This window comes from Cygnus olor, chromosome 10 (genome assembly GCF_009769625.2).
Source record: "Cygnus olor isolate bCygOlo1 chromosome 10, bCygOlo1.pri.v2, whole genome shotgun sequence".
Taxonomy (NCBI): domain Eukaryota; kingdom Metazoa; phylum Chordata; class Aves; order Anseriformes; family Anatidae; genus Cygnus; species Cygnus olor.
The window spans coordinates 21,754,302-21,778,591 of record NC_049178.1 but is presented as its reverse complement, the minus strand read 5'-3'; the positions used below and the strand labels follow the sequence as shown (position 1 = coordinate 21,778,591).

Sequence of the window (24,290 nt, the reverse complement as noted above, 5' to 3'; positions counted from 1 at the left end):
AGGGTTGTAGCATTTGCCAGTAACACCCTTAAGATACATGCCTGAAAGTACTTGGTAGAAGAGTTGCAGCCTTATAATGATGGTTCAGATACTTGTAGTGACCTGCCACTTGCCAGTGGAGGAAGTTTCCTGCCTCTCGTCACCAAGGCAGGAGTCCACGTGGATGAGCAGAATGAGGAGAAGTGTGAGGAGTGAGCAAAAAAAATTCCAGTGTGGGAGAAATGTCAGATGAGTGGTTGCATGTCTGGAAAATTCCTACGGTTTTTCAGCTGAAGGTTACGGTCCTCTCAGGTGATGTGTGGAGTCTGTGTAAGCTCATTTCACTTTTGTTTCGGGTTAGTTGCTTTGTTAGTTACAGTCTCTTCTGGCTTGTAGGAAGACAAGCAGAGGCTGGGAGTTACCTTATGTGGTGAAAATGATGGTAATAAAGATTTTCTTGTAAGATCCTTCCTAAATGTGCATGGGAAATTCTGAACAGAATGACTTTGTCCCGTGATAGTGGTCAGCTTGCGAGGGAATTCCCTTGGTGAAGTCATTGGATAAGAAAAATGTACGTGTTGAGGGACAACACACGGGAATATTCCTGGATTAGAGAAGTAGTGGAGTTTTGTGCTTTCACCTACTTTTCTGTTCGTTTAATTTACTTTTGATCTCCTCATCCCTTTAAAAGACATTGACAACAAAATAAGCATGACTTGGTAAATGCTTACCATGGTAGATACGATATTTCTTGTATGATCTCTGTTTCCTTTTGGTTAGGAGCAGCTCTGTGATTTGCTAAGCATTTTGCAGCTGTTCCTATGGATATGGGAGACAAATACACTATCATCTATTTCTCTGAAATGAACCTGGAGCTTGAAATCAGTGGGATTCTTGGCTTCATAAGTGATATGAAGCATAATTCATGCCATGGCTTTGTTTCTTAGGAGAGTTGCTATGTGATGAAGAACTAATCTTCTGTATGACCGCTATTAGATTTAATAGATTTTATCTGAAGAATTGAAATTCTGCAGTTCCAGTATTTTAGCTTAAACTCTGTCTGTGGTGTTTCCTACTGATAAATGGATTACTATTTTTTTGGTAACATCTAATTTTGCAGGGAACGAGTAGTGCTGACTTGGATCCATTATGATAATGAATCTTAAACATTACATTTTTTTGACTGCTTTAATGGATCAGTATAAATCTTACCGGAGTAGTTTAATACCTGTTCCTTTTGTGACTTGGAGTTCAATCAATTTCGCAACATAATATCGGATCAATAAACCTAAAACTGTGACGTCCTGTTCCTTATTGGAGTGTGAGGTGAGAGGGCTGGGGCTGGGTTCTTCTGGATCTCGCTAAGAAATGCCTAATGGCAAATGGCTTACTAAGGTAACTTAAAAAAGTTAAAAGAAAACTTAAAAGAAAAGAAGAGGAATATAGACAGTGAATAAATCTTACATCACTTCAGATGCTGGATGCCCTGTGTTTTTTCTTCCCTCAGCCTGATACTGCATTTACTCTGCGGGTGGTCCTGAGTTAGGAGAACACTTGACCAGACAGTGTTAAATGATGAGTATTGTTAAATCGCAGGGGCGTTGCTGGTTTCTGCCCTAGAGATGTTGGTACAAGATGAGTCTTCTGTCTCCCACCCTCTTCTTCCCCATCTTCCTCTTTGTTTCTCTTCAGCCCTCCCCAAAACAAATCCAGACTCCAGGGTCTGATTTTTGAAGCGTGCGAAGCTCTCCAAGTCCATCCTGCCTTGACTTTGAGCCTCAGGCAATTTAGCATTTATGAAAATCAGGCTTTAAATCTTTTCAGCATTTCAGAAAACGCAAATGCATTTCTTAAGTCAAGCCTGTAGGGAAAGAAAATGTTAATGTTGCTAGTACTTAGCAAAGTAAAAGCTATGCTCCAAGGTCAGTGCGTGTGTGGGAATGGTAATCATTCTAAATAGACCTGAATGCTGATCCCATTTGTACTTATGCTCAACATTTAGCTTGTGCACGAGTGTTTGCAGAATGAGAGCCCTCACGGTAATTTGTGCTCAGTTGTGCTCGGTGCGTGTTGTCTTAGGAGTCCTTCCCGTGCAAGCTCTGATACTTCCAAGTGCCAGGGAAGGTGTCTGTGGCGTTCCTGGTGGCCCATTGGTGTTGTGTTCTGTGCGAGGGTAGAGGAGCTGTTCCGAACTGGCTTTAATAGGTCAGAACTGCCCGTGTTGTGTTCAGGAGCACATGGAGATACTGAGCAATGAATGTGTTAAGGGAGCGCATCGCCCTGATCAGTATAACCCGTAGGGTATTCTAGTGGGTGCAGAGCAACCTTTGCTTGGTTTTCTCTCTGCTTGTGCTGTGGTTTGTGGGCAGAATCTGTCTTTGGTCAGGATGGTGCTACTGGTGCAATCTTCCTTTAGGAACAGTGCTTTTGTGAGTTGCGATGAGACCAGTCGCTTCCCAAATACTAGGTGTAAAGATTGGGGGTTATTTTGAAATTAATTCCATTGTCCTTTATTAAAGAGATTATTCTGATAGAAATTGTCAGTTTCTATATCACATAATTAGAAAATTTAGAAATTAGAATTATACTTGCATGAGTAGAAAGCTAGTCATTGCTGAAAGAACAATCTGTGCTTTTTTCCTACCTGGGGAAGAAAAATATGTTTTTACTTTCAAAGTTATAACTTAGTTTTTTTGTCAGGGTTACCTGCAGCTAGTGAGTCAGAGGAATAAACACATCTACTCTGAATGCTCTTAGAGTGCAGGTACTGTCGTTTCTGAAACACTGATGAATGTCCAGGAGTAATGCAGAAGGAATTTCAAGGGGAGGACAGCCCTAATGCTACTAAAGGACAATTTCTATGTGAGTTTTTCCTAGGCAGATTTGCAACCCGATCTCTTCCTCTAAATTTATTTGTCTGGAAGCATTGGATGCCCATCTACTTTCTCTGCTTTATAGCTTCTTTGGCAAGGGAGGAGTAAACTGCCCATAAAATGGGAACTGGGATCTTGATGGAAGAGGACACCGAAAAATTCTTTGTGGGTCTTGCAGACTTGCAGAATAAAATTTAGCAAGACTTTTATATTGTTACTCTCTGCTAGGCATGCTTTAGTATGCGTGCTAAAATGAGTATCCATTTACAGTTATGCCTAAATAACAGTAATTCCCTGCTCTAACCCACACCGTCCATTAAAGAGGGTGGATGACAGAGAGGGATTTGTGTCGTGGTTACAACAGTGAATAGAAGGACACACTAACATCTCGTTGGTTTGTATTTCAGTCTTCAAAAGGTACTCATGCCCTTAACTGAGGCTTGTCAGTTGTGACACATTTAGTGATTTTTTTTGCCAGTAAAGTAAAATTGTATCTGCTAAAACCTTCCCGAGCTGATTGTCTGTGTTAAATTCATAAGGGCGTATAATGGATAATCTAGGTAGAAGTAATCAGTAAAAACTGCATGCAAAATGCAAAGCTTTCTAAAAACGGTGTTGTGTTGTCCTGATGTTTGCCAGCCCAATTGGTTTCTAGGTGAGCTGTATGATCTGGGGATGGCGGACAGTGGGCTTCTCTGTTAATCTCATGCGTTCTCCTGAGTCTCCTGTGTTTTTCTCTGTAATGACAAATGAATCTCCAAACGTAATTGTGCTGGCCAAAGTTACGTGAACAGCACCTGTCAGAATTCGTGTGAATAACAAGAAATTTGAGCAGTTCTGCTTTGGCGTTCAGGAAGGGGAGCGGTGGCTGGCGGGGTAAGGCCAGGCAGCCACCTGGGTGCTGGGTGTGCAGAGCCACTAGGTGTCATCCCGCGCCGAGGGACCGCCTCACAGCCAGCCCGCCTGTGACTTTTCCCTACCGTTTTCAATTTAATGCTAGCATGGTCTGTGTTTTCCCACCAAAAAAGGCATAGAGAGACTTGGTGTGTTTCGGCAAATGAGTTATCACGTTCTTTTCTTAGCGTTCTTTCCATTGATGCTGTGCCAAAATCGGATCCCTTCAGAAAATTTCTTTAGGTCTTTATCCTTCACGTCAAGGAATAATTCCGTAAGATTATTTATACAGCAGTGGTGTAATTAAAGCAACCTTTATTACCAACTTATTGCTAGGATAGGTTTTGGTTTTTGTGTTGTTTTTCTGTTTCCTCTCTCTGTTTTGTACCAGGCCATGTTGCATTGAGAGGGCTGTTACAGACACTGACGTTTGGTCAGAAGGTTTCTCAGTTCTGGCTGCCTCCATGCAAGCATTAACTAGCTGCACATGAAGCAAGACGGTCTTTTACTTGGGTAGCCCATCCCGCAGCTTCAGAGCCGCTCTCCCCGAGTTCGGCAGCCTGTCCTCTCGCACAGGGCGAATCACCCAAACGCCGAGCCTTGCACACTGGCTAATAGCGAGGGCCCCGTGGCCTTGCCTGCGGCTGCTGCCCGCTCCTGGTGGCAGGCGGCCCTCGCACTTCCTCCAGCTCTGCCCTCAGGTGATCGTCCAGCCTGTGTTGGAATTGCTCAGCTACTCTGATTTCTTCAGCCTGCCCCAGGTTTTCACCCAGGCAGCCTACCATTAAAGCAGCTAGTCAAACCCAACACGCAGTCTTCTGGGGCTGTAGTTTGTTACCTCCGAGTCGAAGAACACCGTGCTTCTACCTGCAGCGCGTGAGGTGCTTCATATGCCACTCGCTACTGCCGATGGCCCCAGACAGCGATGCTCTGTCTGAACTTTCTGGCACTTTTGGAAGAAGTATGCCCCTGGTAAGCAGCAAGCATGACGCAGGAATGGGACGTGGCTGCGCCAAGGCTCGCTGTTCGTGTTCTCACTCAGCTAGCTCCCGAGTTTCCCGTGAAGCTAGCTGATCCTATGACAACAGTAGCTAGACCACTCTGTATTTGTGTCAGTTGGGGAATTAACCTCCCTAAAAGCTTCCAGTCCATATCTAGGCATGAGCAGACAGAACAACATAGTTTCGCTGCCACGCTTAATTGGGCTTGTTTGTACTGCAGAAAGTCAGCGTCTTGGGATGGCTGCGAATTGCTGCTGACAAATGTGGTCATTACATGCAGTAATCCAGGAAACTTCAACCCTAAGTCAGGCTTCTGAGTCCAGCTTGAATATAACCCCTGCAAAACATTAAGTGTGCTGAGCTGATTATTCTGTTCGTTTATCAAAAAACTATCTTAAACTGGTATAATTGTGGGGACATCCAGTGACTTAGTATCTTCTCAAAACATTCATGTATACAGAAAATTATTCATTAGGTATTTTCAGACATGATAAATCTTTACCTTAAAAGACTTAAAAGTTTTCTAAGTAGTTACCTGAGGCTCAAACATCTTCAGCTATAAAATCTGAAAGCACAGCTGTACTTCAGACTTAGTATGGGTTTTGTGTCATCGCAAAGTGCAGTGAGAAATAATTTTATGGTAGTGTACATTCTGTAGGTGCATCACTCACAGTCTTACTTTTTTTTTTCTTTTTTAACAGAAATTGAATAGTAAGCTGAATTAGGTCAACTCTTATTTATTCTTTTTGAGTTAAGAAGTTTGCAGGCTGAGAATGTAGACCTGTGTGCCTTAGGGGCAATCCCTTCTGTTCTGCAAACATTGTGGGAACAGTGTGTTCTCACTGGGCTGCAGTGCGCGGTTTGAGCTCCTTTCTCTTTAGCTCATTGCACTGGGTAAGCGTGGGGATGTCCTGAAATAGCTGATACCCGATCAGGTATCTCATGCCATATGTATGGTAGAACAGGAAGGTCATATATATGGGAAAGTCATACGGTTTGGGGACTTGAGGGGGGCACAGAAATGAAGCTCAGCTCCCACAGCTGTTCTCTTTCCAGAGGCTTTGACACCTCAGATGGAGTGAATTGTCAAAATCAAAGCTGTAAAGTCACGGCATTTCATTAGAGAGCATGTACAATTGCCTCTTTTTTTTATTGTAGGACTTCTGCTGGTGCAGCGGGCTGGGGCTCGGCAGGTGGTGGTCGTGAGAATGGCAGCAAGGCAGGAAGGAAGCTAGTAATGACCTGGGCAGCTGTGCTTGTGCACAGCTTCGTGCTTTGTGTGCTTGGAGTGCTTGGCAAGTGCCTTGTGTGCAGGTTGCTGAGGGAGGATTGAGCAGCAAATTAAAAGGGATTAGGTTAATGATTGCACATGTACTTTTGCTGGATCTTTTTGGGTGGATGACATGAACTTCTTTGTGACCCTCAGGATGTGGAGGACTTGTCAAAGTGTCGGTGGGTAAGCATGGTACACGTGGTTTGTCTACTGTTGCTGTGGGTTGGGAAAGCCTTCCCTTCACCTGTGATGATTCAGGAGTGAAAGTGAACCCTGAGGTATGTGGGCAGTCTAGACAGCTGCAGTGCTATGCAGTCTGCGTGCCAAGAATGCGGGCTCTGGCTTCATTTGGCTTAGATTGATCCATGTGAAATGCGTGGCAAAATAAACACAACTCTGCGAAAAAAACCTGGGGGAAGTATGAGTAAAACATGTCTTCGAGATTTTTTTCAATTGTTTGAGTAGGACAACAGACTTTGTAATTCTTTGCATTAGCTCAAAGCTAGGAGCACTGACGAGACAGGCAGAACAAGCCTTCTGCTCCTACCGTGTTCCTACCGATAAAACACGAGTGTATTTATTTGAAAAGAGTCTTCTGTTTAACTGGCATCTTTATGTTTGCTGGCCCTGAGGAAGGCAGGGAGTGAGGTGGAGGAAAGCCACACATACAAGAGCGGTCGGTGTGACGCTGGGGATGGAAGCAGGCTGCCTCTGAGGATGGTGGTGTTTTCCCTGTACTTTGAATGAGAAAAGAGTGGAGACTTTGTGCCCTTTGGCTGTTCAGCACTGAATGTGTAACATGGACTAGCTGAGGTTACCTGACGCTCAGTCTCAAGAGCTGACAAGCGTGTGGTTATCTTAGTGGGATTCTGTTGGGCTGGGTAGCTGTGCTGCTCGTAGAGAGCATGGAAATACTTCCTGGTAGGCCCTGTGGTTTCAGGAGCCACGGTTATCTGTGATCTTCAAGAAGGGGGAAAACTTAGTTCTTTATTGTAGTCCGTGTGATGTGTTGACACTCATTTTGTTACTTTTGCAAAATGTAATTTATTTTCTTTGAAAATAGGGAAAATATTTTTATATTCTGCTGAGCATGGCAATGCTGAACTATGATGCTCCTGGTTTGCGTGGGCGAGATGATTCCCAAGTGCTGCATGTTAGCAACTGGACAGTGAGGAAGGAATGGAGGAAAAACTCCAGCTGTTTTCCTTCTGTTTTCTTCTCAGAGAAAAAGCTAGCAATGCTGTTAGATGTAGCTAACTGCATGCTGTCTTTTGGATACTTCTAGGCAACAGCTGGTCCAGTTGGTCTTGGATACTCCACTGATTTCGTCTCCATTGGCCTGTAGCAGGCCTTCAGCTGGCAAAAGCCACGTTAGGACTCCTGCGTCTTGGCCAGTTTTAAAAGAAGAGGTGCCAGTGATTGACAGTTTCTTGAGAAAGGAAAATGTTTGCACCCTGACAAAGACAGATGGTCTGGCAGAAACAGATCGGAAGGTTTGCAAAACTGAGAAACATCATAACCCCTGTGGCAGCTCTGCAGAGGCTGGTGGCAAAGACGACAAAGTGGGATCACAAGAGAGTTCTGAATGCACCAAAAATCGTGAAAAACCTTCTACGTCAGTGGTAAAAGTAGTCAACAAAGGTGAGATGATTAATTTTTTGTTGTTTTTCTGCTCACTTCCCCAAGTCCGTAGCTGCAGCTGGCTGCGTGCATTGAAGTGCCATCAGTCTGTGGCATGCATCTCTTTTCTGCATTGCCCTGATTTGCACTTAAAGCACAGGTGTGCTCAGACGCTTCCTGCTTAGCTGGACTGATTTGTTCAGACTACTGCTACAAGCGTATTCTTGATGAGGAAGTTTGGGCTGATGTCAAGTAGTTAAATTGAGTTTGACTCTTATAGATTCCTTTGTATTGTGTAACAACTCTTTTAAAGACAAACAAAAGTTGCACAACAGGTTTATTGAGTAAAAAATGAAGTCATTTTCTCTTTTCCTTCAATTTGATGAGCAGACAGACAACATTGATACTTGTTATTCTCCTATATCCTCAGTAACCATAAGCAAGGTATTTTACATTTTGTTTGTTATTTGAGGGGTACACCCCCAATCAAAATGATCATGGTTTCAGTTTTGTTAATGTTCCTATTCGTACATTCTTCAGAAGAAAGTAATCTAGTTTATTCTCCTGTAATTGTAGATTAATTTATTGAAGCATGCAAACGGCCATTTATACTAATCAACTGCAGTGAAATGACAGTATCTTCTTAATTTTGGCGTCACAGCAGGCATCTTATTTAACTAAAAGTCTAAGAAAATCATAGAATATCCTGAGTTGGAAAGGACCAGCTTGGAGTTGGTTGGAGTAAAATTTTGATACTCAATAGTTCATGTTTATATATTCTTCTGTTTAACAATTTATTTGACTGAAACTTGGGAGTTCATATTTATTCATTAGCTGGGTAGAATGTAATACCACCAGAAAAGGAGCCATATGAAAATGGTATCAGCCTAGCCAGAAGGTGTTTTCTAGTTTTATGAATCAGACTTGCTCACATTAGTAATTTTAAACTAATATGAAATTTTCGCTCTCATTTATTCTTGAGCAACTGAGATTTTCACTTGCTGACCATTTTATGACCTTATTAAACGCTCAGGTATGCATTACATTGAAATTACTTCAACAAGTGCAAAGTAGTTGGTCATAGAATATAAATGAGTGATTCAAAATGAGGCAGTGCTGAAGTTCTTCTAGTAACTATTAATTGTTGTGTTAAGAATTGAAGTGTAAAATTCAAATACAATAGTTACGAGTAGTCTATTATTTTGTTATTTTGCTAACTGTCCCAGTTAATTGTTGTAAGTCAGGAATTGTAAAGCAGTGTTACCAGATAGCTCTGAATTCACACATTTCAGTGTTTTTGCTAGGTTGTATTTCGCTTCTTTTTAAAAATCCAGATTGATTTTCTTCATACTAATACAGAGGATAATGGTTAGAGAATCTGTCTCATGCTGTTCATTTAACGTTACCCTTTTGTTTTTTTACAGAATGTGCAGAATGCAATTGCAAAAGACAAATATTTTAAGTCTGTGTTTTGACGGTCATTACAGGTGGCCTTCACAAGTACTTCTTGCAAATCTGATGCAAGAAGAATTCTGACATGGGTGGGGTCAGCTACAGGGCAGTTGTGAGTGAGTGAAAGTCACAAAATTGAGTTATAGGCACTTTAAAAAGAAAGGCGGGGTGGACTATGAAGCATATTCAGATCACAGAATTCCTGTGAGGTTAACTAACTCATGTATTGATGTGAGTTTTGAGACCCACGGATTTGAAATATGGAAACATGATGTTAATAAGAATAAATTTTGGGCTATACTGCCTATCAAAATACAACAACCTCTTAAATATAGGAGTGAAATACTGCAAAAATGAAGGGGATTATCACAGAAATAAGCATATGCTTATATTGTCAGTGCTAGGTTAATGATTGGACTTGATGATCTTAGTGGTCTTTTCCAACCTAGATGATTCTATGATTCTGTATTAGTCCTTAGGGTTCCTTGTAGTATGCATGTTGTTCTAGATTTTTACTACAGTTTTCATTCCCTTTGATTGTAGGGAGGAAGATGAGATGCATTCTGATATTACACAGAAAGGGGAATAAGTGCTCAGGAGTGAAAATGAGTGCTAAAAATGAAGGTTCTGGACAAATGTGCCAAAACTTTTTTTTTTTTTTTTAAATACCATAACAGCAGAAACTTGGAATTCTGTTTGCATTTTATTCAATCAACAGTTAGTTTTTCTTATGAAAATACTTGATTTGTGTTGTAATATACATGCTAGTAAAACCATTCTCCCTTGCTTTCAGTGGAGTGTCCTGTTTGTGGGGTTGCTATTCCAGAGGAATATATAAACAAACATCTAGATAGCTGCTTGACCAGAGAAGAGAAGAAGGACCGCCTTAGAAGGTAAGAAACATCTCAGAACTTTTTGTGTGTGTGTAGCTATTGTTCTGCACTGCTGAAATAAGAAACATTAGTTGATGGGTTGTAATAATATAGTGGATTGTGCTTGTTTCTTGATTACCTGTAACATATGCCAATCTAAAATCACTCTGTGAAGATTATAGTGGTGATTTTGCTCTTTCAAGGAAGTACTGTGAATTAGCAACTGTGTTACTTTTTTAGTGGCAGGAAAGTGCTCGGTAATGTTTTTAAGAATTTAACATGGGAAGTAAACCTAGTCTGTACATGATCGTCGTCAAATTTCTGCTCACTAGCATTACAATTCTATTCAGGTAACCCTTGTTCCCATTTTTCACTTGGTAAGTAAATTAATTCCTGATTCAAATGGGCCAAACAAAAATTGCTTCACTAGCTGTCAAGTTAAAAAGTAAAAATTGTGCCTTACTCTACTCACTGTGGTTCTCTTCCAATGACTCCAGTTAAGGTTGCTTCCTTTAAGATACTAATTTTCATAAGGTTTATGCATGCCTGTGACTTTATGCTTCCATCCTAGAATTTGTTATAGTCTCCATGTTCATGTCAGAAGTGTAGGCTTCAGTCTTTCTTACTTAGTAGCATAAATTCAGGCCATTATGACTTCTAACTGATCAGACTTGACAACTGTGAGGGACTTTTACTCTGTGCAGTTTTACTGCTTGGTAGTGTTACCAAGACCTCTGAACCTTAAATTAGGAAGTAATTTTATGTAGGCCCTAAACTTGCTCAGTGATGCTTAGATTGCAATCTATAAGCTGAAGGATTTTTAAGATGAACAAATGGTAAACTAACATGGAAATCTGATGTTACATTTTAATTTTCATTTGGGATTTTTAAAAATTTTTTTTTACCGTTTTCACTGTTCTTAAAGAATGAAAATAAAAGCCAGCTCTTTGGTGTCAATCCCATGTTCCTAACAGAATTTTAAATTTTGCTTGTTTTGTCTAGACCTCTTGGAATTTAGGAAAGTATCATGCAAGATACTGATACTGAGGGATTGGATCTTGTGTATTGAGTGTGGCTTTGGCAATGTATTTATTTTATGGCAGTGTTGTTCAGGTTTCAGTAACAACACACCTCTAGTTCTTCTCTGAGGAATTACGGCTCTGTTTATTCTCAAATTAGGAGCACATGGCATACCATGTTAGCAGTTGAGCAGTATTTCATCAGAACTGAAAATTTAGTCCCCCAAACCTGGACAGGCATAATTATAACAGGTAAACGTGTGTTCAGAGCACACTGCATTTTTTTTCTCAAGAATGAAAAAAAGTTGTTAAGATTCAGAACTGTTATGAGCTGTTTTCACTTAGCTGTCTGCTTGCAAAGCTGTCAGCTGTATTCTGGGTCATGCTGCTGGTGAACCGCAGTACATACAGAACTTTTTAGGAGGTTTCAGAATCTTTAATGAAAAGATTATTTTTTTTTCTGTTTCCCAAAAGAATCTGCAGCTGTGCTGCAGATTCTGAGACTAAATGATATAAAATAATGACAATTTTTGCTTAGGACATTTTTTTAAACTTGAGATTTATTTGCAGAATGATGAGCTAAAAGTGCTGAATAAAGTTTTAACATCTCTTGCTTTCACAATAGAAAGCTGTTAACTTCTCTGTGATTCAGAGCTGTGCAGCTAAATTTTATTTTGCTTCAGGAAGAAAAATGTCTATAATGAAATGCTGTTCTTCTGTAATTAGAAATAAATTGGAATAAAGTATGATTTAAGTTGAAAGTGAGTGAGGTAGTAGATGGATTTCAGTGCCTTTGTTGGCTAGTTTATATTTTCACTGGGAGATGTGGAGAAGACTGAGATATTTTGTGCAGAAAAACTATTCTGCTCATTTTGGATAATAAAAGTTGTGGTAAGATGTGAATTTTTTGTGGCAGTTTCCTGTAATGAAGATGTTCCTAGAACAGCTCTGGGAAACGTTGAGTTCTTCTAACATATGGCAGTGTGAAGGAGTAAATCTTTTTTTTAGACATTGTTCATCTGAGAGCACTGTTTATGTTTAATGTCATTTTCTATATTACTGACCTATCCTTCCGTTAGATGGGAACTACAAATTTGCATTCAGTTGCATGATTGTGTCTTTATTGAAGTCATTTTCATAGAAAGATGAAAAAATCTCATAATTCAAGTTTGGGGTTGCAGTTTTAATGCTTTTAAATTAAAACTTCCCCAACTAATTTGGGTAGGACACGGCCAGTGTTTGTCTGGAAAGTCTTTATGTTTCAGCAGTCTGAATTCAGCACAGTTCCTTTGCAAACCAGACTGAACATCAGCTTGATCCTAATGAAGACGAGCAATACTGAGTTTGCTGGTGTGATTTGAAGCCCTTGCTGTCAATATTAAAAATGGAGCTGCAGTACTTGTTACTTGGGAAGTGGCATTTGCACAGTTCCCTAAAGGCAATCAGACGAGACCTCTTGCTTTTTGTATGTTTGAAGTGTTCTTTTTGGTAGATGGAAAAGTGTTCTGTCTTCCTAGAGCTATTGCTGTTGCGTTAGTCATACGTTGTGTGATGTGCCGTACGTCAGTCATGGCTGAAATCATTCCTTCAGATATTCCTTACCCAAAGTGGGTGAAATGCCCTGTAAAAATGCAAGTCAATATTTGTGTTCTTACTAGAAGTATCAATTAAAAAATGTTTGTTTCCTCTTCCTTTTGCAGTTCTACTCAGAAAAGGAAACCTATGCCTAAAGTTGTTTACAACTTGCTCTCTGATCGTGAGTTGAAGAAGAAACTAAAGGAACACGGACTGTCTGCCCATGGGACCCGGCAACAGCTCATTAAAAGACACCAGGAATTTGTGCACATGTATAATGCTCAATGTGATTCTCTAAATCCCAAATCTGGTAAGTTAGAAATTGTAGGAATGTTTTTATCATCACAAACTCTTTGTATGCATTTCTCTTTCTTTTAGTTCACGGGGTAGGAATAGGCTGGTTTAGGTATTTGGAATGATTATAAGATCCTGATTTTTTGAAATCGTGAATTTACTTGCCAGCTCTGGGCTTGGCGCGTAGGAGTAAGCTTATGAGAAAAGCAACCTTGCAACCAACACTACTTGCTTTTTCATTTTGCTCCTCTAAACATTTTAAGAACTTGAATAAGAACTAACGAAAGATTAAATCTGTAAGTGACTTAGGTGCCAAGCACCACCACTTGGTTTGCACCTGAGCACATTTGAAAATAAATATTGGTGCTTTAAAAAATTGTTTTCCAGGACTTTGGGAAATCTCTGTGTTGAGAACCAGCACATACAATTAAGATTTGCGTTCGATTTCAGCAAGTTTTAGATTTATATTTCATTTCAGCAAGACTTAGCAGGGATAGAGTCCTAGCAAGTTTATGTCTGCGAGAACAGCACTGGTATCAGGATTTCAACGTCAGCGATTTATACGGATCTGGCAATGCAGCTAAATCCCCTCAGAGCCCCTTCCCGAGTGCCCCCAGGGGCAGGAGAAGACGAGCGGCTGCAGTAGGTGCTGGAGGTAGGCAGCCCCCGGCAGGCAGGCCGGCAGGAGCCAAGCAGCTCTGACGCCAGGGAGGAACAGAACGGTCTGCTCCTGCTCGGCGCTGCCGCGCGGCAGGACCTGGCTCGTGCTGCTGCCGCCATGCAGCCGGCGGCCACGGGAGGTGGGCGCTGCCTCGGCGGGAGCCTCCTGCCTCTGCTGGAGCCCAGCTCTGCCGTACGTGCGGCTCTGTCAGCCTCTTGATGTGCTGCGTGTTGCCCTTCAGGGGGTGATTCTTCACTTGATGCTCACGATGAAGCAGCAGGGAGCCCCTGTCTGTGTAGGTCATCCAAGCTAGCTAAATGAAGTTTCACGGTGCGTTACACTGTGCTTTAGCTAGGATCCTCTAAATAAGGCAAAGCTCGCATTGAGTTCTGCCTCCATACCTATTTATAAAGGGTGAATTATTAAACTAGCATTTAGGATGCGGACATGCATTTTTGATGGTAGCAGTGAACCTAAGGTCACCGTAAAATACAAATACCTGAGCTTCTGAGGAAGCATAGGTGCCAAATTCCTGGATTTTGCTTAAACCAGTTTTGAACAGGTTTTACTCCTTCACAGCATAATAAGCTTCTTGTTCTCTGGCAACTTTACTCTCTAGTGGAAGTGTTTGTTTTAATAATCTGCGTAGCTACCTAGTAGCTATATGAAAATGATTAAGTGTAGAAATATGTTTGTAAAAGTAAATGTCAAAATAAACCATGCAGACAGTGTTGCGTGTGTTTATATGCTTTTGAGGTGTCTGACCTAATGGTTAGGGTAGGTTGTAATTCATGCTTAGACTGTGGGTTTTGGGTATAAGCCTGCAGACAGATTTTTGTTGCCTTGGAAGGTACTCCTCGGAGGTAAAAATAAGATAAGCAGTAAATTTTATTATTTTTTGTTTAAGGACACATTATAAAATGGAAGCTTTTTATAAAAGACATGCCTGTATGCCACAGATAGCGTACAGTGTGGTAGAGAAAGATTCAAATATGATTTGAAAAGACTACGCTTTTCTGTCAGTTTGGTGCGGAGGAAACGTGAGCACGAGGGCCGAGGAGCTGCGGGAGGCAGCTGCCAGAAGCGCTGCCCGGCGCTCGGCATTGGCAAATGTCCCCCGAGTGCTGGTGTGAAACCTGTCGGCTTGTATGTGCTTGGGATCCGAGCCCGAGTTTCACTGTTGGAAAGCTAAGGCAGGTTTGTCTCCGTGATTGAAGTTAACAGTAGTTTCATTTAGTGCTGGGAACGCTCTGACATCTCTTGTTTTAACGATCTGTTTGTTGTGTTTTTGAACAGTTGCAGAGATTGCTAAAGAGCTGGAAAAGAATGAGAAGATTCGGGTTCAGCTTGAATTTAATAAAACTGGTGACAGTGTAAGCTAATTGTCCTTGTTCCCAAATGCGGGGATGGATAGGATAAATCGTGGTGTGGGCACTGAGCACGTTTACCTGTCACGTTATTGTGGCAGTTCCCAGATTCCCAGACTGCGTGTGGGTCTTTGCATATACCATCTTCTAATTACGACTTTCTCATATCGATCTTTTGTCATGGGCAGTTCTTAGTATACTGCTGACGTCTCTATGTCCAAACCACTTAAGTAAGACCTTTTTTTTTTTTTGATTACAATAAAGATTCGTGAGAAATGTTCCCCTTGGTCATATTGGAAGATTTTGACCCTCCATGGTAGTGCGGGGAATATTTTGCTTCCTAGAATTCTCTCGATTTATCTAACAAATTCCTCGTTTCCATATTAGCAATAGTGCCTGTTCTTTTCCCATGACATATGATACTTTTGTGACTTTTGGTGCACATTTATTGCACAGTATTAGGAAGTACTTTATGGCCCACACACGCTGGATGTTACACGGGGTAGTTTGGCTTAGGCTTGTTGTCTTTGTGAAAGCAAAGCAAGACAGCATATATATGTACTTTAAATGTATATTACTTTCTGCGGATGAGGTAGTAAGAGTTAGTGGGTGGCGGAATGAATGGCTGAGCCTTTGTCCACTTAAGTCTGTAGTTTTAAAGTTTGCAGCTTTATCAGCTTTTTCTCTTTGTAAATAAACATTCATGTGATTTCTGTAGAGCTTGACCTTTACAAAGGATCAGACAGAGGAAGAAATAGACAAGATCCACACTGGATATCGTAAGTAATACGCAAGTTTCACTTCATTTTCCTCATTAAGTCATCTTTTTATTCCCTCTGTGCTAAAACACACACACGGACACACACCTGTTTATTCCCCACGTCCCTCAGTTTAATAGATGAAGGAAAAAGCTGAAAGCTCTCTTATTTGGGCTGAAATTTCCTCTTTGAAACACAGTCTCTTTTAGGAGAGAAAACTCACTGCCAGGACGGGGTAAAATTGAGGTGGAAGTCTCCCTGACCCACCTCCATTTATGCACTTTCTGCTTACCTTCTGGTCCTCCTACATGTTCGCTGGGTATAAAGAACAGCAGAGTTTTCCTGTCTGCCTCCGTGGACGCACAGTGCGTAGTTGTGTGGTTTCTCTGGGAACCCGTGGGCAGCTGTAAGGAGCAGAACTCTGGAAGGACTCCCTGAGACCCAAGCAGTGCTGGCCATGTGGGCGGCAGTGTCCTGTTGCTGCCCAGGCTGCTGAGGAGTTCTGTTTCAGTTTCCTGCTCGGTGTAAGAGTCCGTGTGATTCTTAAAACATGGGTTTTGAAATACAGAAAAGCAGTTGTGACTGCAGGGAAAGCTGATTGTGCTTTGCTTGAGAGATTTCACCCTTGTTTGTGCTGGGCTTTGTGTTTTGTCCCTCTGCGGAACCATGTAACCGACTAACCATCTTTATTTGTGGTTATTTCAGAAGCAAAGACTCTTGTGAGATTTAGATTGCAAGACTTGCATCCTGTTTTGGTAATTCATTGCTGAAATTGCTCACGTAAACTGATTTTTACAGGTGATTTGTGCGTTTGTACATCAGGTTTTAAATAGCATTAATTCATTCTTAGCTCCCTAATGTTGCCGTATTATTCGCAGTTTCTTTCCTGCTGTTACCCGTTCGTTTCGCTTCACCTGCACTGTGCTTGTACTCTCAAACGTGGTAGTTAGCCATGGAACACTCAAACAATATTCAGTGAACGTTAAGCTTCTCATCTTTTGGCCGTGGAGGAGCAAAGCAAGGAAAGGACAACTTGTTCTGATTATACTTAAGGGTGTATTTAAATCTGCAATATGGTCACATTTCCTGTGTTTCCTTGTGTTGCTTCAGGCATATAAATTATTCCATAATGCAGCTAGATTTAGTCTTGTTGATTTTAGTTGGGTTTCTGCAAAGGCTAAATAAGGACCTAAATCTTCAGCAAACTTTTCCCTTGCTTTTTGCTGCTCTTCCTGAGAATATTTTCTTTCTAACTGTACGAACTGTTTGTGGTTTTGAATATGAAACATTCTCCACTAATTCCACGTAACTGGTTAATAATTACTCTCTTGCTGTGCAGAAGTCTGTAGCACTGTAATGCAAAAAAACCAAACCCCAAACAAAAACCCCAACCCAGCCAACAACAAAAAACAGACAACTCCCCCTTCCCACCACAACAAACAAACAAACAAACAAAACCCTACAAATTGATTAATTCCTCACCTAGGTATTTTTCCCTACGAACCTTTAATAGCTCTCTAAAGACCAAACCTGAAGTTCAGTGACTTGGTCGACCCCCAGAGCAGAGCAAATGCCATGCAACTGACTGTGAGTGCTCTGCTCATTCAGGTCGTATGGAACATGGTTTGGAAATTTATCATCATTAAGTGAATGAATTAGCCTCAGGAAGCTGAATTGAAAATCTAGAATTAAAAATTATAAATTCATAGGAAGATATGTTTTAAAAGTAGTAAAACATGGTGAACAAAGAGGTAAATTTTAGTTCGTATCAGCAAATTATTTCACGTAAAAGCAATAGGGAAAACATTGGCTTGAAAAAGAAGTTGTGCATTAAAATTAGAGGACAGTTAGAAGTTAAAAGAACCTTCATCAAATGCTTTTTTTGGTGTTGTCTTTTTGTTTTTCCTGGACTTTAAAAAGCTTTATTAGGCAATAAAGGCTGTTTTTTCCCTTTTAATTTGCATCATGTATGTCCTAAGTCCCTAATTCACAGCTGAATTGCTGAATTGATTTAACTCTGACATGAGTTCTGTGAATAAAAAAACAACAACAAAAACCTACATCCTTTATTTGTGTGTATTTCCATACAAAACACACAACTGAGTGGAGCTATGAAACAGCCTTGCTGAAAAGCAAGGTAAAGCAGTTGGGATAAAACCCATTTTTTTTCTTAACTTCATTACAATTTTCCAGGCTATTGGCAAATTGCAAATTACCCTGTGTTGTGTGTGGTTTTTTTCTTTTTTTTCCTTCTTCTTTTCCTGTATATGAAGTGTTTTTGAAAGACCAATTAATATTTTGGCTTGATGAACCTGTGGTTGTTTTATATACTAGATGGAAACTGCTTGAGCAACCGCCAGAGTACGTGCCTGCAAGGTGCAATTAACTGCATTGTCCTGTGCAGCAGCTTCCTTCTGCTCCTTGGGAATTCACTAGCAGGCAATGGGATGTTTTCCCTTCAACTCAGTGTCAACTTCATTCTGCTCTTTTCATGGGCAGGCCTTTATTTAAAGAGTTTTTTTTTAATGTGTATATATATATATATATATACACACACACACATAAAATACGGATACATTTGTTCAGAAAAATTATTCTGCTGCTCTTTCTGTGTATAAGTCTTAATTTGCAGTGTGATTCAGACGCCTACTGATTTATGTCTTGTGTTATAAATATTTTTAATTACATCTGCGATGGTTTTGTTACTGAAATACCCATAGTTTTACAAAATGTGTGTGGTGTGTAGTTTCAGCACAGCTGCGATTTATGTTGTATCTGAACAGTGCCTCGGATTGCCAGGACATTTCTTTTTCACTTGAAAATCTTTGTAGTTACAGCATAGAACAAAGCAACAAAAAATAGTAATACTGGAAAAACTGAAGCACCAAAGGAATTACCGATAAATGTCCAGTGCTTCAGCTACAAGCATCCAGGACAAGAGCTTTTTATTAAAAGGAGTTGTTGACCTTATGTGGTGTCTTCAGCTACGCAGAAAGGGAGTAAGTTTGAAACAGTACATGGGAAAATCATTTAATTTTTTTTCTTGTGTGGGGCAGAACTTGATATCATTCTGCCGTAGTGTTTTTCCCCTCCTGTGGGTGCAGCAGGGGACGCTGCAGGTTAGACGCAGCGGTTATCCAGCGCAGCGCTGAGCGGGTGACGTCCTGTCCTCGAGGAGCTGCCCTGCCCCATCCCTGTCTCCGTCCCCATCCCATCACCGCCGGGAAGATGTGCCGGGCTGCAGGAGGCCGGGGGGCCCTCAGAGGAGCCAGACCCTGCCAGAGGGTCAAGGCGTGCTCTGTCCTCGAGCTGCTTTACGTTGCCCAGCGCAGGGTGGACGGCAGAACAGCAGTCTCCTTGCGGGCTGCGTGTGCACTGTGAGCCCATTGCTGGGGTGCTGGGGGGAGTGGGGTGGTTACTCCTTGCCCCCAGAATCCTCAATGCCAATTCAATGAAGAACTGGAAAGTATTCCCTAGTGAGGCTGGGATTTTATAGTCAAAGCAGCTTTGACATCTCCGCGGCTGGTGGCCTGGCCCTACTTTGGAGAGGCAGCAGGGCGCGTGCAGGAGGGGTTGTGGGCAGCTCGCCTTCTCGTGCCTTGGAAGCAGTGGCTCTGCCACAAGGACGTTCACGATGTCCATCAGGCCCTTGTGCCTTTGCACAGGAAACGTTTGCAATGCTTTCTCTATAGGCTAAAAGTTAGGCTAAAGGCTTTAGCTGAATTAATCTGTTTTTCTCAAAAGGACAAATCTGTTTCTGAGAGTGAATTTTTTTGAAAGTCCTTCCAAATAAATTAATATTTGCTGTCTTCACTGTAATATATCGATATAAAACCGTGTATGGGCTGGTAGACTTTCATGCTATGCTGGCCATGGGTAGCTACAGACAGATACGCTGTTAGAGGAGAAATTGGTGTATTCTGTAAGAAAAATGATGTGTTGTCTTCGTGCCCGGTGAGTATGAGGTAATCACAACATCTGTCTGAGGAGACCACGTATTTTCCCAGCCTCTGAGTAATCTAGATAGGAAATAACACCGCTTTGACTAAACAGCAGAGGATTACTTAAAACATGCTGAATGACTGAAAGGGCAAAGAATATGCCAAAGAGCAATTAGCTGTGATTAGAGGATCTCAGTCAAAAAAAAACCAACATAATAAGCATGATACAAAGTCTTCAGAAATTGCTTTACTGCAGAAGCAGGGGAAAAATCCAAAGCTACGTTAAAGCGAGTAACAGAATAGCTGTGGGATTTCACTCATTCTCTGTAGTAGGGAGGATAAGCTCTATTATAATGTGATAAAATATGAGGTGCGACAGGCAGGCTAGCAGTATGGGGCTAGCATCTTTTACTTACTTTCGTTAGATGATTTGGAAAAGTGCACTTCTGGGAACATGGGACTTCGCTTGGGCTTATTGGTCAGCGGGGTCAGTCACATACTGAACGGTCTCAAAACGCAAAGAACTGGGATTTTGGATTTCATAAATTACAACTGGAAGGTAAATCAGCATAGAATAAGAAATTTCAAAATGCCTACGCGGGCTTCCCTGCATGTTAGGGTTGGGCAGCTTGTTCCTTTTCGTTCACAGGTCGAAGGAATCCATGTAATTAGCCTCTGTAACACTGCAGCGTGCGGCTCCACCCACAGCTCTGTTTGAGCCTGTCGCTTTTGAGAAGTGCTCTGTTGGAGTCCTGGCATACCTCCCATTTCCAGGACCCTAAAAGAGAAATGTGATTAGGTTAAATTGGTAGATTTTTAGGAAGAACGGTCAAACTGGCTCACTGTTGCGGTTAACTGAGGACACCTCTGTCAAGCAGCAAGGCCAGCCTGCCAGATCTGCGGGGTGCTATGGGGAAGAAGACGGCACTAAAATGTTCCTGTGTAGTTGGCATTTGTGCACTTAGTGCACTGCAAACACCGGAAATCCTTTGCCCTTCATTGCTCCTAGCAGTAACCTCGCATCGCAGTACCGAGCAGTTCCCCAGGCGGTGCAGCCTGTGGGCTTGGAGGCGATGAGCAGCCAGTCCCCGTGGCCACGTCCCCCATCCCGGCTGCACCCAGGGACACACGGAGCGCTTGGCATTTTGGAATAGATGTTTGGCGTCTCTTGGCAAAATGCTTTGAAATGGCAAGCATCAGTTACACAGGCCTCCGAGCATCCAAAGCTGATGGGTTTTTGCCCGTTTGGATTTGGTGAGTGACGCAGAAGTGAAAAATATGCTCTTAATTGCAAATGATTCCACTGAGCAGCATAGACCCTTATCCTGATTCAGGAGAGAGATCATGTGTGGATGCAGTCCTAGTGTCCAAAAGGAGCTGAGTTCTTCATTGATATTAGAAGTTATTACAATGGTAATTGAAATAATTTCAGGGAAAAAAGAAACAAACAAAAACAGGTATTAAGAAACAAACACAGTTCTGCTGTGTGAAAAATTAAGTTTTCATCTGTGCAAGCGTTCCTGACTACTGGGTAACCAAAAGCGTAAGCACAGATTTGGATTGTTAGTAGAATATGAAACTTTTTTGCTGTAGCAGAAATGTTTTTAATTCAGTATTTTGTGTTTATTTCTGTTCACAGCCTTTTCACTTCTTATGGTGTATACTTCAGAAGTTCTGTGGCAATGAGCAGTCTGCTTTTTGTATAGTAATGCACTGTTGTCTTTCAGGAAACAAGCACAGAAGTGAATTTCAATTTTTAGTGGATCAAGTAAGTAATCGGTGGAAGAAAAGTGGTAAGAGGAAAATGGAGAGTGCTGAAATCAAAGAAGAACCAACTGTTAAAGAATTGCCAGCAGGCACAGGTTAGTAATGTTGTTTAATGTAATCATGTAATTCCTCTCCACCACATGCCCCTTGACCCATACTAATAAGTGGGTTTCCTGAAGAAATGTTCTTTCCTCCCTTTGTTCTCCCCAGTCCTTAAGGGAAAAAAGAACAAAACATAAAAATCAAACAGACCTGTTGTGGTTTAACCCGGCCGGCAGCTAAACACCACACAGCCGTTCGCTCACCCTCCCCCCTCCCTCTCTGGGGTGGGGGAGAGAAACGGGAAAGTGAAGCCTGTGAGTTGAGATAAAGACAGTTTATTAAGACGGGAAAATAATATTAACAATAATAATAATGATAATAGTATTACTAATAATAATGTGTACGAAGCAAGTGATGCACAATGCAGTTGCTCACCACCCGTTGACCGATGCCCAGCCTATCCCCGAGCAGCCGGCACCCCCCCACCCCGGCTAGCCACCCCTATATATTGTTCAGCATGACCCCATATGGTACGGAATACCCCTTTGGCCAGTTTGGGTCAGCTGTCCTGGGTCTGTCCCCTCCCAGCTCCTGCTGCATCCCTAGCCTGCTCGCTGGCAGGACAGAGCGAGAAGCTGAAAAGTCCTTGGCTTGGCGTAAGCACTGCTCTACAACAATTAAAACATCAGCATGTTATCAGCGCTCTTCTCATCCTAATCCAAAACATAGCACCCTACCAGCTACTAGGAGGAAAATTAACTCTGTCCTAACTGAAACCAGGACAAGACCTTAAAAAGATTGACTGCCATTGATTCTAATGTGATACTTAAGCACAACCCATAATAAATGTATAATTGGATTTTAATGTGATTGTGCGTATGTGTGTTGTATTTTAGATGCATAATTTAAGTAGCAGGTGTAAATGAGGACTTGGGTTCTGATGCAAATCCACTGAAGTTGCTGATAGTGGGCATATGACAATTGGTATCTTTGAACTGAGGGTGATCATGGACATTGCCTGCCCTCCTGTTTCAGTACTGTGATAAGGAGTCAGTAACTGGGAACTGTGAAGGTGTTTGTATGGATTGGGACAAGTGGTTTTTTTGTCTTCAGGTCGAAGGAGTAAAATATTTCAGAATCTTTTAGGATGTTTAAAGAGTATGTTGCTTCTCTCTTTTTTTTTTTTTTTAAACTTGCTTCATTTTGTATTTATATCCTTTAATACAGTGAGAAGTGGGAATGCACAGCTGCAGTTACTCACTTCTGCAGATGTGCTTTATGAGTTAGGCGCAGCATCCAGCGCATGTTTGTTATCTTCACTACCAACAACACCGAAGAAATACCCCTGTGTGCTTTTATCTTGTTCACTATAGGCTTTTTCAGTCTCATTTGTTTTATGGTAGTGCGTGCTGTGGCAGTGCGCATTTATCTTTGAATGTGTGATTTAGAGCATTCCTCAACCTCGTATTTGTGGAACTAGAATGTAGTTAGAATACTGAACTTCAAAGAGAATCCACTGGCCAGAGTTGGATGTGTTGTTGTCTGTATCCTTGGGAAAATGCGGCAGTTCAGTCTGCACTGGCCCTCACAAATCCCTGCCCTTCCTGAGTTGAACTGAATTAGTCTTTGGTATGTGTCTGTTTCCTGTGCTGTCACCTCTAGCAGAGCTCTCAAGAATAAAAATAAATGAAAATACCAATAACATAGTATGAATTTTATCCTTATCGTTTCATGCAGACCTTGATGCAATGCATAATCCTTTCCATAAGAAGGGTAAAAGTTAAGGAACTTCAAGTTTATCTCATTTGACATAATTTGCAGTGATGTCCCTCATCTGTAGCAGAGACAGAAGCAATGTGTGATTAGATAATGGGATCACAGACTGAAATACTAATTTCTAGCTATGATCTGTGGAGAGCTTGGCTACTCTGAGTTTCTTGCGGCTTTCATGCAGCCTTTTTCTTGTGCCCTGAACTGTACTTTGAGGAGCTAAAGTAAAGCCACACAGCTTTTCCAAAAGAGTGCTCAGGTAGAAAATAACGAGATCCGTCCTATCACCCTGTGTCGTGTTGGCTTAAGTAGACAATACCACCTCAGATGGTTCTGACAAATCTGCAAAATATTTGTTACACTTTTTGTGCGCTGAGCTTTCAATAATCTTTGAAATTGCAGTTTCTAGTTCTATGCCAAACGTCTACACCCGATTGACTCTTTGTAAACCACTTAAAAAAAACAAACAAAAAGAATATTTAGGGGTGAAAGAACAAATGGCTACAGCCCGTTTCCTCCATCAACTTTATTAACAGCAAATTCCTTTTTATTAAATTGGAAATGATAACATTGGAAGAAAGAAAACCAGCAGTGAGTTACTGGCTTGCAATTTGAAAGCATTACTACTGAGAAGAACAACTTCATATGCATTCCTTGCCCACTGTATTTCATGTTCTCGTAGAAGAACATGGTAGAATTGTACAGAATTAAAACGTATTTTTTTTTTTGTTTTAAACCTTTCTATCTCCCCTTGCTCTTTACTGTAGTATTGGTGGATGTAACTTAAACCTCTCACAAAGTCTTGCTCTATTCTGATGATGTATTAATCATCCCTTCCTGATTTACGTGATTTTGATTTGCATCTTTAAACTTAAATAGTTGATTTCCAATCTGTATTTTGTAACTATTAAACATACAGGTTTTGCATTGCCTAAGGGGGGTACTGTAAGAATTTGATAAACATTCCTGGTACACCTCTTTTGGGTTGCATTACTGCACAGGGCCTTTGCTATTTTTAATACGTTAATTTCAGTAATGTTACATCAGTTAGACAACTGACTTGCTGTCGTCTGCTGATTGTTTTCAACAGACAGAGATACGCTCCTGCTAATCAATACTCAGCGTAAGGGAA

The 24,290-nt window shown here is 41.4% G+C and overlaps 1 protein-coding gene across 3 annotated transcripts in view; it reads left to right on the top strand.

The window, feature by feature from the left end:
- RAD18 (RAD18 E3 ubiquitin protein ligase) overlaps window positions 1–24,290 on the top strand; it is a 58,712-nt gene that overhangs the window by 13,261 nt on the left and 21,161 nt on the right. For all 3 annotated transcript variants that reach the window (XM_040568645.1, XM_040568646.1, XM_040568644.1), the window contains 6 exons: window positions 7,306–7,661; window positions 9,886–9,985; window positions 12,684–12,868; window positions 14,810–14,886; window positions 15,599–15,659; window positions 21,307–21,441. In XM_040568645.1, coding sequence (XP_040424579.1) covers window positions 7,306–7,661; window positions 9,886–9,985; window positions 12,684–12,868; window positions 14,810–14,886; window positions 15,599–15,659; window positions 21,307–21,441 — 914 coding nt within the window. The remainder of the gene's footprint in view (window positions 1–7,305; window positions 7,662–9,885; window positions 9,986–12,683; window positions 12,869–14,809; window positions 14,887–15,598; window positions 15,660–21,306; window positions 21,442–24,290) is intronic.